General features: G+C 43.2%; 1 protein-coding gene across 8 annotated transcripts in view; it reads right to left on the bottom strand.

Annotated features, from left to right (window-relative positions):
* hspa12a (heat shock protein family A (Hsp70) member 12A) overlaps nt 1-13,995 on the bottom strand; it is an 83,198-nt gene extending 69,203 nt beyond the window's left edge. For 2 of the 8 annotated variants that reach the window (XM_008114816.3, XM_062975665.1), the window contains exon 1: nt 13,721-13,995. In XM_008114816.3, the coding sequence (XP_008113023.1) occupies nt 13,721-13,739 (19 nt within the window). In that variant the 5' untranslated portion in view covers nt 13,740-13,995. The remainder of the gene's footprint in view (nt 1-13,720) is intronic. The other 6 variants (XM_062975666.1, XM_062975667.1, XM_003223497.4 and 3 more) reach the window with 3 other exon arrangements.
* Nucleotides 13,996-18,479: the final 4,484 nt, after the last annotated feature.

The raw sequence follows: 18,479 nt of genomic DNA, 5'->3' as shown, positions 1-18,479 counted from the left end.
TCTGATAACGCAACTGAAACAAATCCATTTGGGCTGTTATCAAATGGCACACAGCCTATACTAAAGGTTTACAAATTGCGAGGCAAATCCTAGTAGAGATTAAGCTCTTCCTTGAGTCATCCAGTGTGCATCTTGAAGGAGAGGAGCATCAGAACCCCTTGGAGGACTTACTGATGTGTAAAGTGCTATGCAGTCAATCCCATTTCAATCCCCATATACTGGAAGCAGCTACTGCATTCAGTGATGGTCCATCCACCAGCTGATTTGACAGTCCACCTCCTCCTGTGATCTCCAAAGCAAAAGGCAGAAATAGGGACCCTGTCACAACTCATCAAAGGGGAAATGAGCTGTCAGCCAGTTGTTTCCTGATTGACAGGGGAGGAGACCTCAATCGATTGCAGCAGTTGCTTTCCTGTAATGGAGACTGGGGGGCTTTCATGGTCCCTATGGACACTATTCCCTATTCTAGGAATTATGTAGAGACTATGAATATGAAACAGTCACAAGTGCATAGCTATAGGTTATGTCAGAATAATTGTCCAACAGAATTCTGGTTAGCATGAGGTCATGAGTTTGAGGCCAGCCCGTGGCGGGGTGAGCACCCGTCAATTAAAAAAAATAAAATAAAAATAGCCCCTGCTTGTTGCTGACCTAGCAACCCGAAAGATAGTTGCATCTATCAAGTAGGAAATAAGGTACCACTTATTAAAAAAAAAAGTGGGGAGGCAAGGTTAACTAATTTACGACCTGGAATGAGGAAGTGCCATCAGAGTGGATGATGAAGCAGCTGCTCCCCCCTGTGGCCAGAATCAAACATCCCCTCAGAAGAAGGTTAAATTGCCTCTGCGTCTGTCTGTCTCGGTCTCTGTTTGATGCGTTTATGGGCATTGAATGTTTGCCCTATGTGTGTATAATGTGATCCGCCCTGAGTCCCCTTTGGGGTGAGAAGGGCGGAATATAAATACTGCAAATAAATAAATAAATAAATAAATAAATAAGCATTCATATTCTTTATTTCAAGAGTGCATAAACTCTGATCCTGAAAACAATATGTTCTCACAAAAACTTTAACACAAATATTCAAGATGCTCTCATATTTCTGATTACTTTCTGGCCCCTTATGCCAAAATCATATAGATTACAGATCAATGTCAATATTACTGGATGAGAAAATTGTCCATTCCCTCCTGGTTAATGGTATGCAGGTATCTGTGAATAGCCTCCCACATTAAAGCTAACTTCACATGTAGTCATTAGGGTCAAAATGTAATGCATCTGTTCACAATTAGGTTGGCATCTTGTTAGTGGTAAGGCCACCTTGCCACAATTTCTGTCACTTTTTTCATCGTTGTGGAGGCCAGAGTTACCTTCTTCCTTTCACAACACAGTGCTGCCACACACACACACACACACCCAAATTACTGTTGAGCTGCTGTGGTCCCTTTCCTAATCTTTCTATGCCTGATGGAGAGTGGAAGATGGATGAGAGAAGAATCTGGCTGTTCCCTTATAGTCAAACAAGAAATGCTTGCATTGTCTGTAAATCCCCAGTGGACGTCAGTGAATGACATAATCATTTTGTGGCTGGCTACAGGGACATAGTCTGATTTCCATCTCCACCTTCTCTCTACTAGCCAACTTCTCTCTATAATCCAAATTGGGCAATCTGATCCAACCCCCTCTTGATTTCCCTGTCCACTAAGCTCAAATGGCTTTTTCAGTGAAATAATACCGGTGATAGATAATATTGTGGGGAAGGACAATCCCTTCCCCGCATAACATTTCTGATCTGGATGTGGGGGGAGGCTGTATTTTTAAAAGAGACACAAGCTTTGGATAGATCAGGTGGACTTTTTGGGTACCTTTTATTCTAGACCATATTGCAATGGTTAAAAATTATAGAGGTGGCACAGGCACTGGATATTGTAGGGATTGATACTCTGGTTCTGGTCATTACTTGAATTTACAAACCTTAACGAAATGCATGATGCATTTCATGTGGCTATTACTGCTTTAATGCCTCTTGGGAAGAAAGCGATTTGGGCTTCTCTGAATAGAATGTGTTCCACTTTAACTCAATCTAGCTAATATAGCACCTTTTTCATGGGTTTCCATGGCCACCACAGCAGAGCAACATCCTATAATCAAAACAGTAGGGGTTTACTGCTGAAAGCTGACAATATCAAAGAGGTTGTTACATTCAAGGAGAAAAAAAGAATTCATAGTAGTGGTTTTGCCTGCCTTTTGCATTTTGGTTTCCTCATCCTTAGTCATCCATAAAAGGAGGTGTGAAATTGAGTTCTAAATATTTACTAGCTGTAGCTTATAAAGCAAACTATATACCCAGTCACTGATGCATAAATGAAGCCAAACAAACCTTACTTCTTCCCCACTCCAAGGAAGGAATTGCCCTCATTTTATAGCATTCTTCATTTGTAGTGTAGAATTTTGAAACAAAGCTTTTGCCCTTCACTGATTTAATTGTATTACAACTGGTCCTCCATATTTGCAAATTGAACGTTTGCAGTTTTGACTGTTTGTAGATTTGATCAATATGTTCTGTACAGGAACCATTAAGTCTTCAAGGGTAACTCTGTAGTCAACTTCCACCAGAAGTTGACCAGAATCACTTTGATGAACCTAAAGGTTTTTAAAGAGGTGTTATCTTAGGTTTAAAACATAGCAGGGTTTTTTTTAATTTTTCAATTTTCCTACTTTTGTGTGGGTGCTACACCCTAACCCCCATAAGAGTTAAGGGCTTACTGTAGTGGTAAAGTAAGTCCAATAATAGAGTTTCATAGTATGATCTTGTTTTCTCAAAAGTCAAATCTTGCTTACTTCAGAAGAACTGGCTTCCTGAAAAAATCCACAAGTGAAAGTCAGTGTCCCATCTTTCTCACTGTTTTTTGTTTCTCCACCATTCTGCATCTCCATTAGTTAGTGTCAGCTAGTTCCAACCATGTCAGCACAATGTTGAATCCTGTTTCGGGTTTAGTTCAAATGTTACAGGAGTTATCCGTGGTGCTGAAACTGCTTTGCTGATTGGATTCAGAACCTCAGATAGCTCCTTCAGTCCAAAACATGGGGGGGGGGGGGTTGCCCTTCTGGCAGAAAATCCATCAACTGCCCCTTCCAGTAGTCCTGAGCCAGTCTCGTTTTCCTGCTTCTCACAGATACCACATTTTTGGCTTGTGGTGCTGTAGGTTTATTCCATTCTATGCAGTTGCTGACACCAGCTACATTACTTTACTTCTAGTTGCTGCTGAAGCAGCTTCTTTACTTTGAATTTGTACTGTCCTCGCATTCTTCCAGTTATCAACAGCAATGCTTGTATAATCAGGACTGCTATATCACGGAAATATCTGCTTGTGGGCATTTCATAATAAACAAAAATCCTTTGACATACTGTCAGGGAAAGTGACTGTTATGGGCAAATAGTCCTTGGCCAGGAAAATAGTCTGCATGTTATCAGATTCAGAGTATTGAGTTATAATTACTTATTCTTATTAAAAGGAATTATCCATGGAAAAGCCACACTTTACATCAATATACAAGATAAAGATTCTTATGACAGCTTAAAGACTATTGGATTTATTATTGTACACACTTATAAATGCAATAGGGTGCCAAAAGACTCACTGCAAGAGACCTATATATGTAACATTACTTAAAGATGATTTTAGTTAACATTAATGCACTAAACGGTGTGGAGAACCAACTCAAGCTTTCCAATTCAGATATTACAATTCAGGATCCTTTCCCACTACACAGATATTAGTAGCACGATTATTCTACTTTAACTACTCTGGTTGCATACTATTAAATCCTGGGTTTATAGTTGGAAGACACTAGACTCTCTACCAAAAAAATCTAAATAATCCTTCCAAAACTGGAAAACTCAAAGTTTCACAAGACATTTATTTATTTACTTCTCACATTTATATCCCGCCCCTCTCACTCGAAGGGACTCAGGGAGGCCTACGATAGTGGCAGTTAAAATGGCAGTTAAAGTGAAATACAATGATATATGGTGTACAGTTCTGGGTTTAAGACAAATGAGGCCCTGTGCTAGTAAATTATGAGGTCAGAACACCTTCAAATCTAGAATTGCACCATATAAGCAAAATCCATCTTTAAAAAATTTGGCCCTTCCCTGGGCCAACAGGGATCTGTGTTTAAGCTCACCTAAACACAATGGTAAATCAGGCACTTACTGTGTAGAATGAAATGATTCACATTTCACTGGTGCAAGCAAAAAAAGGAACAAGTGTGACTTTGGAGAAGAGACTGTTCACCAAACCTACTATTTCACAGCACTTATTCCCATGTCTGTGGGGTAAGAAATCCACTTCAGGTTTTAGTCTGAAATTTAAATATGTATTCTTTTTAGGGGGCTTGACCATTAAAGTTTATACTAAGGATCTCATCACACCAATTTAATTGTCTGAGGATGCTTGCCAGACTGCTGATGGACAGATGGGCATGCAGCCCATCACACGACATCCCGCAATTTCCAGTGTAGGCCTCGCAACCAACCAGCATGGAAGCATCCTGATCAACATGGGATAAGGTCCCAAGGTACTAAGAAGAATCTGTCCCAATTGGGCAATGCTTCCTCTGTGTGATGGGGGAAGCGTTGCTGTGCCAGAGCGATATGCAGAGTGATGAAGTCACCCCATGTGCCTGTTTTGCCATGCTTGCTGGCAAAACGGTACAGGGGAGGGGGCTCCCCATGTGATAAGGTCCCAAGGCACTAAGAAGATTCACTTCCAGCTGACTACAGAGTCGAGCTGAAAAACCTAGAGATGTGCTTTCTCAAGAAAAATAAATCTAGTGTGTCCTTTTGATAAACAGCTTAATTTTGCTGGTGTGCTATAAGTAGGAGTATGATTTGGTCAAGGAGGAGTATCCTACTTTTCCAGTGTAAATCGATGTGCAGTGAGTTTGCCCTAAACAATGACTTTATCTTGGGTTCAAAAGTTGGCCTAATAGTTCATGGAACGTTTTGTGTGTCAATGGGATCCTGCTAGTTGGTCTTTGACACCTAAACTAATGTCTGTGGAACTAGTCGGGTACTTAATTGAGATAAAGGTCACTGCATTTGCCAAAATGAATTGTATTACTCCACTCCTGAATGAATCAGTTCTCACTTACCCCCAATATATTGATGTGGAGGTTTTATGATGTAGCTTTTGAGGAGCTCATTGAGGGTTGGTTGGAAGATTGGAGGCCACACCTTTGGCCATTCATGTCCAGCATCTACAATTTCTTCCACTCATATTGTTAGACTCTCCTCTCCCCTCCCCCACTTACTCTGTCATGAATGTCAGCAACACTGAGGGTCATACCGATACTGGGACACTTTTTAGGAGGAGCTCTGGCCTTGGTCACTCAAGAGATTGGTCCCAGAGAAATCCCGCCTGGGCAAAGGATGAACATACATTGTAGAATCATAGAATCACAGAGTTGAAGAGACCACAGTCCAACTCCCTGCCATGTAGGAAAAGTACAATCAAAGCATCCCTGTAGAAATAAATCAGTGAAAGTAACTAATCTGGCAGTGGAAGCAGAAAATCAGCAATAAATTTGACTACCACGGGCTTCATGGGAAACTATACAAAACTCCTTGGGGTACATGCAGCCCAAAGGTTTTGCACCCCTACCTGAAATTAACAAAGTTTCTCTAAGCCATTGATTGTTCTTTATAACTGTATTGGTAGAATTCTATTCTTTATGGATTCTGCTATCTCAGAGGTCTACTGCTACTCTGGTACATAGTTGTCCTTGAATCGCACTTCCTTAAAGACCATGCATAAGCATTACACAGCATTAGAATTGTCAAGCCATTTTCTGGTCTGGGGAGGGCAGAGAGAACAGGTTTTTCCTTTGGATAAATTGTTATAACAAGTTAAGTAAGCAGTATATTTCAGCTCAAAAAAAGTTACCAGTGCACCAAACCCGTCTGCAGCTAAACTGACATCACTCAAAGCAAATAGGAGAAGTAAGGTTAATGCTATCTAACGTTTCTATGTATCCATTTTTCTATCTGCATTAAGAAAGACTGCAGTATTGTAGGGCCAGGATTCATAAAAATAATTAATGGCTGGTGTCTGCTGCAATATGCGACTGCCCTCAGTGTAATTCAGAGCATTTTGGCTTTATAGCAATGCTTACTGCAACAGATTTCATCACGACCATAATCTGCAATGCAATGTCTTCAGAAAGCAACATCATTTTTCACATTTCTTTCCAGACAAGCATTCATGTTTTCACTGTGTCAAAGAGAATGAGCCGCTTATCATCATTTTTCATATGACAAATGGGTACGCTATTGAATCATGTGTTTGAGTACCATAGAAACCTCCCTATGTGCATTTATTTTAACACCAACTTACACAAGTATAAAAAACCATGTAAAAAGAAAATTCATCATCCATTGTATGACAGCTAAGTAAGCTGGCTTTTCCGTTTTCCCCATTACTATAATTTTACGTTTATATTTACGTGAGATTTTGTGGACATAAGCCCACTTCTTATATCATGACTATAAATCTGAAGAAGTAAGGTTTATATCTATGAAAGCCCATGCAAAAATAACAAAACAGGTACAGTAGAGTCTCACTTATCCAAGCTTCTGGATTATCCAAGCCATTTTTGTAGTCAATGTTTTCAATATATCGTGATATTTTGGTGCTAAATTCGTAAATACAGTAATTACAACATAACATTACTGCATATTGAACTACAGTAGAGTCTCACTTATCCAAGCTAAACAGGCTAGCAGAAGCTTGGATAAGCGAATATCTTGGATAATAAGGAGGGATTAAGGAAAAGCCTATTAAACATCAAATTAGGTTATGATTTCACAAATTAAGCACCAAAACATCATGTTAGACAACAAATTTCACAGAAAAAGTAGTTCAATACGCAGTAATGTTATGTTGTAATTACTGTATTTATGACTTTAGCACCAAAATATCATGATATATTGAAAACATTGGCTATAAAAATGGCTCGGATTATCCAGAGGCTTGGATAAGCGAGGCTTGGATAAGTGAGACTCTACTGTACTTATTCTGTCAAATTTGTTGTAAAACATGATGTTTTGGTGCTTAATTTGTAAAATCATAACCTAATTTGATGTTTAATAGGCTTTTCCTTAATCCCTCCTTATTACCCAAGATATTCACTTATCCAAGCTTCTGCCGGTCCGTTTAGCTTGGACAAGTGAGACTCTACTGTAGTATTAATAGCACAGTCACATTTATTTTTTCTTTCCCTGTCAAAAGCTGCCTATGCAAGTCACTGCAATCACCATAAAGAACTGTGCCTGGGTAGTTTTCAAAGCTTCGGGATTTCTTTTTTTCTGCAAAAGTCACAGCAATGAAGAAAATGACATTTGCTATTATTCATTGCTCCATGGCTGCTTTGTATGAGTTTGTACTGTTTTAATGCTCAAAAATGAGCACCAGACATTAGTGTGGGACAGCCACACCCAACAGACTGCTGCTCCGCACAGCAGAGACCAAGAATTGCTGGACTGCTGTGGGAAGTATTTGAAGGTACATGTGCAAACAACAGAATTTTGGAACATCAGAGTCCAGTCTAGAATCATTTTACGAACAATTTCCCACTATATGTTGTCAAAGGCTTTCATGGCCAGAATCACAGGGTTGTTGTGTGTTCTCTGGGCTGTATGGCCATGTTCCAGAAGTATTCTCTCCTGATGCTTCACCCACATCTATGTCAGGCATCTATAGATTTAATTTATTTAATTGTTTATTATTACTCAATTGTAAATAGATGTGGGCGAAACGTCAGTAGAGAATATTTCTGGAACATGGCCATACAGCCCGGAAAACACACAACAACCCCATTTCCCACTATCTTGTCAATCCATTTATCAATGGAAGTCCGGAAAGGGGTTGTGGATAGGAATAACCTTAGAAGAAAATATCATCTCATGTTATAGATCCAGCAGTGATTTCACTCAAGGCAAAATTACAAACTGTTTGTACTAGTCTTGCAAAAAGGGGAAGTTGATGTTTACTAATACGTGAGGCTTTCACCTTTACTATAGGTGCATCTACACTGTAGAATGAATGCAGTTTGGCACCACTTTAACTGCTATGGAATCAGCCAGTAGGCTGTTAGAAATTGTGGGAGTTGAAGTCCAAAATACCTGGAGGGCCCAAGTTTCCCCATGCCTGCTATAGGATAATGGGGTTTGTAGTTTGGCAAGGAGCCTGCTTCACATCTGGTCTCTGAGATGTACAGAGCATGTGCAGAGTGCTTTCAAGATCCTCCATGAATCTAGGATAGTGGTTCTCAACCTGTGGGTCCCCAGGTGTTTTGGCCTACAACTCCCAGAAATCCAAGCCAGTTTACCAGCTGTTGGGATTTCTGGGAGTTGAAGGCCAAAACATCTGGGGACCCACAGGTTGAGAACCACTGATAGGACAAGAGGTGCATTTACCTCATGCATTGGCAAACTTGAGCCCTCCGTGCATTTTGGACTCCAACATCCACAATTCCTAATAGCTGGCTGATAATAATAATAATAATAATAATAATAATAATAATAATAACTACTACTTTATTTTTGTGGGAACTATGGGAGCTGGAGTCCAAAACACCTGGAGGGCCGACGTTTGCCCATGTCTGGTGTAGATGCACTCTGTTACAAAAATGAATTCAGGTTGTGGGTGTCACACAGTCTGGAGGGCACAGTTGTTTGGTTTTAATTAAACATATTGACCATGGCCTACAATATGGTCCTCTCCACATGGTGTTGGACTGCAATTGCCATTATATCTCACCATTGGCTATGGTGGCTAGGATGGATGGGAGTGTGTTATAAAATGTGAAGTGCAGACTTTCAGTCGCTATAGTTACATGCCACAGAGAGTCTTGTAATGCAAGGAATTGTTTTAGCTCATTTCATCTTCACCATGAGCCATTTTTATGTAAAGCTCATCTTTCCCATTCAAGACCAAAGCATACTTCGGATGACAACAGGAAATAACAATACAATCTGCCCTTGTTATCTGGTAGGGTTTGGTTCCAGGATTCTCCCTTTCTGAATTTTATGCCAAAATACTCTAAAGCACATGTGTCAAACTCCAGGCCTGCGGGCCAAATTTGGCCCACCGTGTCATTTTATGTGGCTCTCCAGATGCTGGACTACAACTCTTGTATTTCTCATCATAGACGTCATAGCTATTGCTGACAGAGTTGTGATATAGTAACATCTGGAAGACTACAGTTTGTCCTGTTTAGTCAAGAGAGTAGGGTTTGAATTTAGATACAATGCTTGAGGATATGATGTCTGAGGTTAAAATGTTGTTTAACCTTTCCCCAACCTCAAAGCCACAAATGCTGTTGGGTTGCAATTCCCATTATCCCCAGATTGCATGTAAGATAATCAAAAGTGATAGAAGTTGTCATTCAATAACCTCTCTCTATATATATATGTGTGTGTGTGTGTGTGTATGTGTACACACACACACACACACACACACACACTAGCCTGGGTACCCGGCGATGCCCAGGTAATTTAAAAAGGGCCTTGTTTGTTTTTGGATGTTAGGTAATATCAGTTTGATCATATGTTACACTATTTCTTAGAAAAAAACTCAGTTTTTGCTTTTGTTTTTTATGAATGATCCCATTAGAAAATGCACAAGGATGTGGTTGAACTACAATTCCCAAAAATCTTGAGTCAATACTCCTCAAACTCTGCCAGTATTCACATTTGGCCATGTTGGGTCTGTATACCAAATTTGGTCCAGATCTGTCATCTGCTTGATTTAGTGTTCTCTGAATACAGGTGAACTATAAGTCCCTGATGCCAATGTCAATCACCCCCAAACTCCACCAGTATGCAAAGTTTGCTGCGTTGGATCTGTGTGCCAAGTTTAGTCCAGATCGGTCATCAGCTGGGTTTAGTGCTCTCTGGAGAAGGGTGAACTACAATTCCCAGATTCCCAGGGCAATCACCCCAAAACCCTAGCAGTATTCACAGTTGGCCATGTTGGGTCTGTGTGCCAAGTTTGGTCAAGATCCCTCATCTGCTGGTTTCAGTATTCTCTGAATACAGGTGAACTATAAGTCTCTGATGCCAAGATTAATCACCCGCAAAGCATGCCAGTATTCAGTTGGCCATGTTGGGTCTGTGTGCCAAGTTTAGATTAGAGTATGCAAAATGCAAATATGGTATGTATAAGTTGTATTAAATGTTAAATATATGTATACGTTCTTTCTCAAAATACCATGTATTTTCCCATTATAGTGACACATTTTTGGAAAAATGGTTAATTGTTTCTGATAATAAAAAAAATAAAGATGTTACTACAATGAGAAAGTATATGTCTGTCAATGCCACCGCACAAAACATCATCTTTTCAGTCTGGCAGCACCCCAACTGAGGATTTTCTAAGGTGCTGCAGGCCAGGGAGTCTGCACTATCATTCCAGTCATGGGCTGCATCAAGAATGAGTATCTGAACATGTCTCAGAGACCACTTGGATGCTGCAAGGCGGAGGTCACATCTGGTCCTTAATGACCAGATTGTAAGCCAAACACTTCTGGTAACAAGCATTTCAGACAAGGGACATTTAAGTTGCCCTCAGTGGTGCAGTGGGTTTAACCGCTGTGCAGCTGAACTTGCTGACCAAAAAGTTGGTGGTTCGAATCTGGGGAGCAGAGTGAGCTCTGGCAGTTAGCCCCAGCTTGGGTTATTGATGGAGCTTTTGTCATTAAGTTTTAAATCTTGGTTAACTGATTATATGTCTTATGCATTTATGTTCATCTGGTATTATGTTCTAACTGTTGTATGGTTTTAACTTGTTAAATATTTCCTGTTGTATTGGAAACCACTCTTAGTCCCTTGAGGAGATAGTGTAATTATTATTATTATTATTATTATTATTATTACAGTAGAGTCTTGTTTATCCAACCTTCGCTTATCCAAAGTTCTGGATTATCCAAAGCAGTCGGCCTCCCACCCAGATCCATAGCTGTTTCTCTAGGCAGCAAGGACTGAACTTTTTACTGACTTAACTTCCAACAATGATAATTTCATGCAATTCTATCTTTATTTGTAACCCATTTTTTAGTAGCTAATGTTTTTGCAGTCAGTATTTTCAATACACTGCAATGTTTTGGTGCTAAATTCATAAACACAGTAATGACTACATAATGTTACCATGTATTGAACTGCTTTTCTGTTGATTTGTTGTAAGACATGATGTTTCGGTGCTTAATTTGAAAAATCATAACGTAATTTGATGTTTAATAGGCATTTCCTTAATCCCTCCTTATTATCCAATATTTACACTTATCCAACGTTCTGCCAGCCCGTTTATGTTGGATAAGCGAGACTCTACTGTATTCTGCCACCCTAGCAGTTCAAAAACATGCAAATGTGAGTAGATCAATAGGTACTGCTCCAGTGGGCAGGCAAGGGCGCTCCAAGCATTCATACTGGCTGCATGACCTTGGAGGTGTCTACAGACAACGCCAGCTCTTCTTAGAAATGGAGATGAGCACTAACCCCCAGAGTCGGACATGACTAAACTTAAGGCAAAAAGGTAAAGGTTTCCCCTGACGATAAGTCCAGTCATGTCCGACTCTGGGGGTTGGTGCTCATCTCCATTTCTAAGCCGAAGAGCCAGCTTTGTTCATAGACACCTCCAAGGTCATGTGGCCAGCATGACTGCGTGGAATGCCATTACCTTCCCGCCGGAGCAGTACCTATTGATCTACTCACATTTGCATGTTTTTGAACTGCTAGGTTGGCAGAAGCTGGGGCTAACAGTGGGCGCTCACTCTGCTCCCCGGGTTTGAACCTGGGACCTTTCGGTCTGCAAGTTCAGCAGCTCTGACTAGACTTAAGGTAAAAAGGTAAAGGTTTCCCCTGACGTTAAGTCCAGTCATGTCTGACTCTGGGGGTTGGTGCTCATCTCCATTTCTAAGCCGAAGAGCCGGCATTGTCCATAGACACCTTCAAGGTAATGTGGCCGGCATGACTGCATGGAACGCCATTACCTTCCTGCCGGAGCGGTACCTATTGATCTACTCACATTGGCATGTTTTCGAACTGCTAGGTTGGCAGAAGCTGGAGCTAACAGCAGGCGCTCACTATGCTCCCCGGGTTTGAACCTGGGACCTTTCGGTCTGCAAGTTCAGCAGCTCAGCGCTTTAACACACTGAGCCACCAGAGGCTCCAGACTTAATGTCAGGGGGAAACCTTTACCTAACTAAGCACAGTGTGTTAAAGCGCTGAGCTGCTGAACTTGCAGACCGAAAGGTCCCAGGTTCAAATCCCGGGAGCGGAATGAGCGCCTGCTGTTAGTCCCAGCTCCTGCCAACCTAACAGTTCAAAAACATGCCAATGTGAGTAGATCAATAGGTACCGCTCCGACAGGAAGGCAAGGGCGCTCCATGCATTCGTACTGGCTGCATGACCTTGGAGGAGTCTACGGACAACGCCGGCTCTTCTTAGAAATGGAGATGAGCACCAACCCCCAGAGTCGGACATGACTAGACTTAATGTCAGGGGAAAACCTTTACCTAACTAAGCTGTCCTATACCACTCCTGTCCTTTCCAAAGGTGGGGATCCTGTGCCAAAGTGGGCACAACTCTGCAATGAAATGTGTTTTTCTCCCCATCCTATGCTTCCAAGTGCTGTTTTTCTCCATGATCTCAGGCTACCTGACACACATCCTTCCTCAGTCTGAATGGAAAAGATGAGAGGAAGAGAAAAGAGGGAGAGAGATGGCAAATGTGTGGGGAGGGGGAGGGGGTGAAGCTAGGGAAAAGTGCTGGTTCTGGGAAATCTCTGCATTGCCGGCATCCCGGCTCCCTCTAGCCAGAGCCCCGCCCATCCGCAGAGCATCCTCCTCCTCCTCCTCCCTCCCCCGCCCCAGGCCTAGCCTCGGATTCCTCCGCATTGTTTTTTCACCTGGATCCTATCGCCCGCCGCTTCGCCTCCTCCTCCTCCCGTTCTGGCGCAGCCTCATCTCTCTCAACTCCCCCCGCCCTTTCCACCCGGTTGGAAGAAGAATTGGGGGTGGGGACTTTGGACAGAGCCGGCTCTGAGGCTTTTGCAGGGAGCCCAGGAAAGGGTCTGCTTTCACAGACACACACAAATCCTCAAAACACACACAAAATAAGCAACCTCCTGTCCATGTCCAAGCCAGGCTAGGGAGCCCTGCAAAGCGCAAAGCTCTGGGCTTGGGTCCAGTTTGGGACTCCCGTCCAATTAGTGTCTAAGCTGTCAATCAATGCCGGATGGATGGCTAGGTCAGTTCATTCCATGCGAAAGGAACGGCGAAGCTCGCAGACACGTGTGCGCGGGTCCCGACGTGCCCGCCGCGGGCGACTGCATTGCGTGATGCCTGCAATAAGCTCTAGACCTCATCCCACTAGAGCTTGGATCCACTTTAAATCCACTTTAGGGACAGCTCAGCCAGACAGATCCTGCTGGGCCTCACCAAACTGCAAACCCCAGAATTTTGAAAGAGGCAGAAAGCGGATTTAAAGCGGATTCATACTCGAGTGTGATGATGCTCTGATGGAAGCAAGGCTGCTGCTGGATAGAGACGATGGGGACCAAATCCCCTCCCTTTGCCCACTCTGCAGAGGAGAAAGACTTTCATAGAGGAGCCTACAATACGAAAGAGGCGACTCAACGCTCTCTGTGCCATCCTCCCCTACCTGCCGCCATACCTGCCATGGCTGGGGAGGCGTTGCTGGTCGCCTTTCTCGGGTCCAGGAGATGGGCTCACTCGGAAGCCGCAGCCATGGTCCTCCTCGCCTTTTCTTCCCGACCGGCAGCAAGGCTGGGCTCTGCTCCTCCTGCGCTTTCTTCCCCGCCCACGGCCAAGCAAGGAGGCTTAGCGGCTGACCTTCGCCAGCCTCGCCTCCTTCCTGCTCCTGCTGCTTGCTGCGGCTGCTGCAAAGAGCTGGATGCTCCTAGGTCTGCAGCAGCCCCTCCCCTGCCGGCTTGCCTCCCACCCCCTCCCCTCCACAGCAAGAGAAGAAGAGGAGGAGGCAGCAGCTGACAAAGGCAGCCTCTGGGGAATCATAGACACATGGGCTCCCCTAAACCAGAACACTTGAGGGCTTGTCATTATGTATTTATTTATTTTTCACAAACCCTTGTGGGTTTGGTTCCTCCTTGTGGCGCCCCAATCACTGCAGCCCCATCCATCACCGGCATCAGACCCTCAAGTCACCGCAGTGTGCTGCAAAGGCCCCAAGGATGACAAAATAAGGCCCCTCACATGTGGATTGGAGCCAATGCAATGGCAGCGGGGACAGAGATGGCTCATCTGGCCATCACGGATGAGAAAGGCACTGCAGAATAACTCAACCAGAGAAATCAGCCATAGCAGAGCACTTGATGAACCAGCCTGGACACAATATATTATTTGAGAACACAGAAATGCTCGACCACTCCAACAACTATGATGTCAGACTACACAGAGAAGCCATTGAAATCCACAAGCATGTGGACAACTTCAACAGAAAGGAGGAAACCATGAAAACCATGAAAATGAACAAAATTTGGCTACCAGTATTAAAAAAAAACTCTGATGGCCTAGGGCATAAAAGCCTCATGACTTGAAGGTTGGGTTGCTGACCTGAAGGCTGCCAGGTTCGAATCCCCCCCGGGGAGAGCACGGATGAGCTCCCTCTATCAGCTCCAGCTTCATGCGGGGACATGAGAGAAGCCTCCCACAAGGATGGTAAAACATCAAAACATCCAGGCGTCCCCTGAGCAACATCCTTGCAGACGGCCAATTCTCTCACTCCAGAAGCAACTCCGGTTGCTCCTGACACGATTTAAAAAAAAAAACAACTCAAAAATCAGAACAGTAAATAAGAAGCGCTTGATGGCACAGTGTGTTAAAGCGCTGAACTGCTGAACTTGCGGACCAAAAAGTCCCAGGTTCAAATCCCAGGAGCGGAATGAGCTCCCGCTGTTAGCCCCAGCTCCTGCCAACCTAGCAGTTCGAAAACATGCAAATGTGAGTAGATCAATAAGTACCGCTCCGGCGGGACGTCAATGGTGCTCCATGCAGTCATGCCGGCCACATGACCTGGAGATGTCTATGGACAATGGCGGCTCTTCGGCTTAGAAATGGAGATGAGCACCAACCCCCAGAGTCGGTCACGACTGGACTTAACGTCAGGGGAAACCTTTACCTTTTACTATATTTCTGCCACTTCTGTGACTGTTCATTTGTATTTTGATTCTGTAGCCCCCTTGTCGATGGATGTCAGGAATCGGCAGCATCCACCGTAGTCCTTTTTATCCTGGGTGATAACCGAGCCAGTATAGACTTAGTTTTGGTTTTTTTCTCCATAGTGCTAATGGGTTAGGTGCTCTTCTTAGTTCCACTCCTCAGCTAAGATCTCTCTGGCTTGGTTGGACCTGTTGATAGTTATATTACCACCAGCACAGCTCTCAGCATCCTTGGAACAGTTAAGCTTCCCCACCATCACCACCACCACCACGACAAGGTGGCAAAAGGCCACCTTACTGGGATCTGCACACATCATTGGAAAATACATCACACAGTCCTAAATGCTTGGGAAGTGTTCAACTTGTGATTCTGTGATACGAAATCCAGCATATATATCTTGTTTGCTGTGTCATAAGCTGTCTTTGTGTCAGTAATAAATCTTTATATCCTGCTTTTCTCCCTCAAGGGACCCAAAGTAGCTTACAACATATTAAAACCATGTAAACAACAATCCATAGACATCGATAATAAGTATAAAACATAAACTTTTTAAAACAACAATAATATACATTCACATTCTTATGGCATCATGTTCTAGGTTCATTCTCAATGCTTGTAAGGCCCAATAGTTCTGCAACAAGAGCAATCTTGGGAGGTATGAAAGGTAGACTCGTTTGAGTTTGCCCATAATTAGCAGAGCTCACCTCAAAGCAATTCTTAATTCTCCCTCTCATTCATGTTTTTCTTTTCCATGTTAGGAGTGACTTGAGAAACTGCAAGTCGCTTCAAGTGTGAGAGAATTGGCCTTCTGCAAGGACGTTGCCCAAGGGACGCCCAGATGTTTTTGGATGTTTTTACCATCCTTATGGGAGGCTTCTCTCATGTCCCCGCATGAAGCTGGAGCTGATACAGGGAGCTCATCCGTGCTCTCCCCGGGTTGGATTCGAACTGGCAACCTTCAGGTCAGCAACCCAACCTTCAAGTAACAAAGATTTAATCCACTGCACCACCAGGGGCTCCTCTCATTCATGTTGAGCAATGGGATGACAAACTACTGTCACTGTGGCTGCGATATTGGCTGAGATCTGCTTGCTTGTGAGCCTTCTAACATTGAAGCATAGAATGGTCCACAAGAAATGTGGACATATAGATTTTGTTGCTGTTATTTTTCTTCTTTTCTTGCTTGTATTCTAGTAGACCCAAGGCTCATAGGGTTGAAGCTCTGGGACTTTTTGTTTAGCAGGGATGTTGCTGCTGTCAGCCATCGCTTACATGCACCTTTGTTTTCTTCCAAACTTACCTAAAATCCTCATAGGGACCAAGGTGGGGAAGGGAATGGATTTCCCAAATAACAATATAAGACGAGCAGGCCTTGCTGCAGTACAAAATGTTTGAGGGCATCTTACATGATGTTAAACAGCAAAGAACCATTCTATTTCCGAAAGATAGGAATAGAAACAAACAGGCCTGTAGATAGAATAGATATGGATCAATGTAACTGCCTGCACTGGGGCCCAGTTTGGGGGATTCCATTTCAAAATGTAGCACTACACTACTAATAACAACAGAACTCCTAGAATAACAGCTTCCCACAATCTCATCATCATGTCCCTTGCTGGTAGTTAATTACTGTAATCTGTTGTGGGGACACATATTTTTGAAAATAGCAGCAAATAGTCAGCAGCTGGCAACTTCCATGTCAGTGGGAAATGAATGGAGCTCTGGATGTCAACCCCAAGAAGCCATCTGAGCTGCTGGCCTATATATCCAGATAAGTTTATTACCTTGGATAGTTTTAGTTTGGACTAAAACACAGAACAGATTAATATGAATATCGCACATCCTGATTGCTGAATATGGATAGACGTGCTGCAAAAATGGGACTATTGACAAACTGGCAAGAGGAATGTTCCAGAAGAACCCCAAATTCTGTATAATTCGTGGAAAGATACTCCCACTTTAAAAAAAAAACAGTCCAGTAAGGAGTGTGTGATGCCTCGGGCACCTTTGGCCCCTGACCCTGTGACCATTACTGACCAGGATGAAGAAGACTTTGGTTTTCTCCCACGTCAGCAAGATTCAACTCCTCTCCAGATGCCTTCTATTGACATTTCCGAGCCAGAGCCAATTAAGGATGCCCTTGAAACAGTGCTGGCTCTCCCAGATTCTCCTGAAGGGTTAGTGTTTGATCGTAGGGCTTTTTTGAAAACAGAGAGATCGCAGAGACAAAGCTTGAGGAGAGGCGCCAGATTAGCGGACCGTGGTGACTATGGCTAAACCCAGTTCTCTTGGGAAGAATTTGGGAGTCAGGCACCTGGCGCGGTGACTATGGCAAGCTCAGTTCTCCTGGGAAGTTTTAGGGAGTCAGGCACCTGGTTTGGGGGAGCTTATGAACTTCAATAAAAGTATTGCGCTGGGAACTTTCCTTTGCGGTGTCAACTTTACTTCTTACTGAGAAGCATTATCGTCTCCAGCGGCTTGAAGGTGCGCTTACTCTTGAGTAGACCGGGCGCCGGTCTACCTCCTTGCCCAAGTTTGGACTGTGTTTCAGCTCCTGCACATCCAGTTCATGCCTTGCCCTGAAATCCTGTTTTTGGATATTTACTCTAGAGAACTCTTCTTTGCCACTTTGCTCCTTTTCCCCACTCGATTCTCAAGCCGAGTTTGAGTGTGTTTCGGTTTCTGGACTTTGGACTTTAATTTTGGACATAAGACTTTCACTTATTGGACTAATTTTGATCTTTCCTGAAAGGTCAATTGCTTATTCAACTTTTCTGCTTATTTCCTTTTGGAACTTTATTTGCTTTAATAAAGATATTATATTGTTATTGGCCTCTGTGTTGGTTTTCAGTGTTCTCGCTGCCTAGGGGTGTAACAGAGTGATTGACCTGTAGATTGTTGGCTGTGTAAAATGCTGTTGGAGGATGTAGGATCTGGCAGGGCAATGGTGGCTGGTGACTCTGATGAATCCATTCCAAGTTTTTGCTTTGTGTCCAAGGAGTTATCCAAGGTCCTGAACCTATTGGGAGGATTGAGTTCAGCACCTTGCATAGCTCCTTTGAAGCCTTGGTTAAAATATGGATTTGGTTTGCCACCTCGTTGGTATGAGAGCAACTAGGAACTACTCTGGCAGTGAGGAAGGCTAGTGGTGAGGGGGAGGTGAGAAGAAGGAGAGATACAGAATAGGATTTCCTGAAAGACATCTTAGCTGACTGTCAGGAACA

This window comes from Anolis carolinensis, chromosome 3, assembly GCF_035594765.1.
Source record: "Anolis carolinensis isolate JA03-04 chromosome 3, rAnoCar3.1.pri, whole genome shotgun sequence".
NCBI lineage: Eukaryota > Metazoa > Chordata > Lepidosauria > Squamata > Dactyloidae > Anolis > Anolis carolinensis.
The sequence above is the reverse complement of the archived record's forward strand: the minus strand, read 5'-3'. Positions and strand labels throughout refer to the sequence as shown.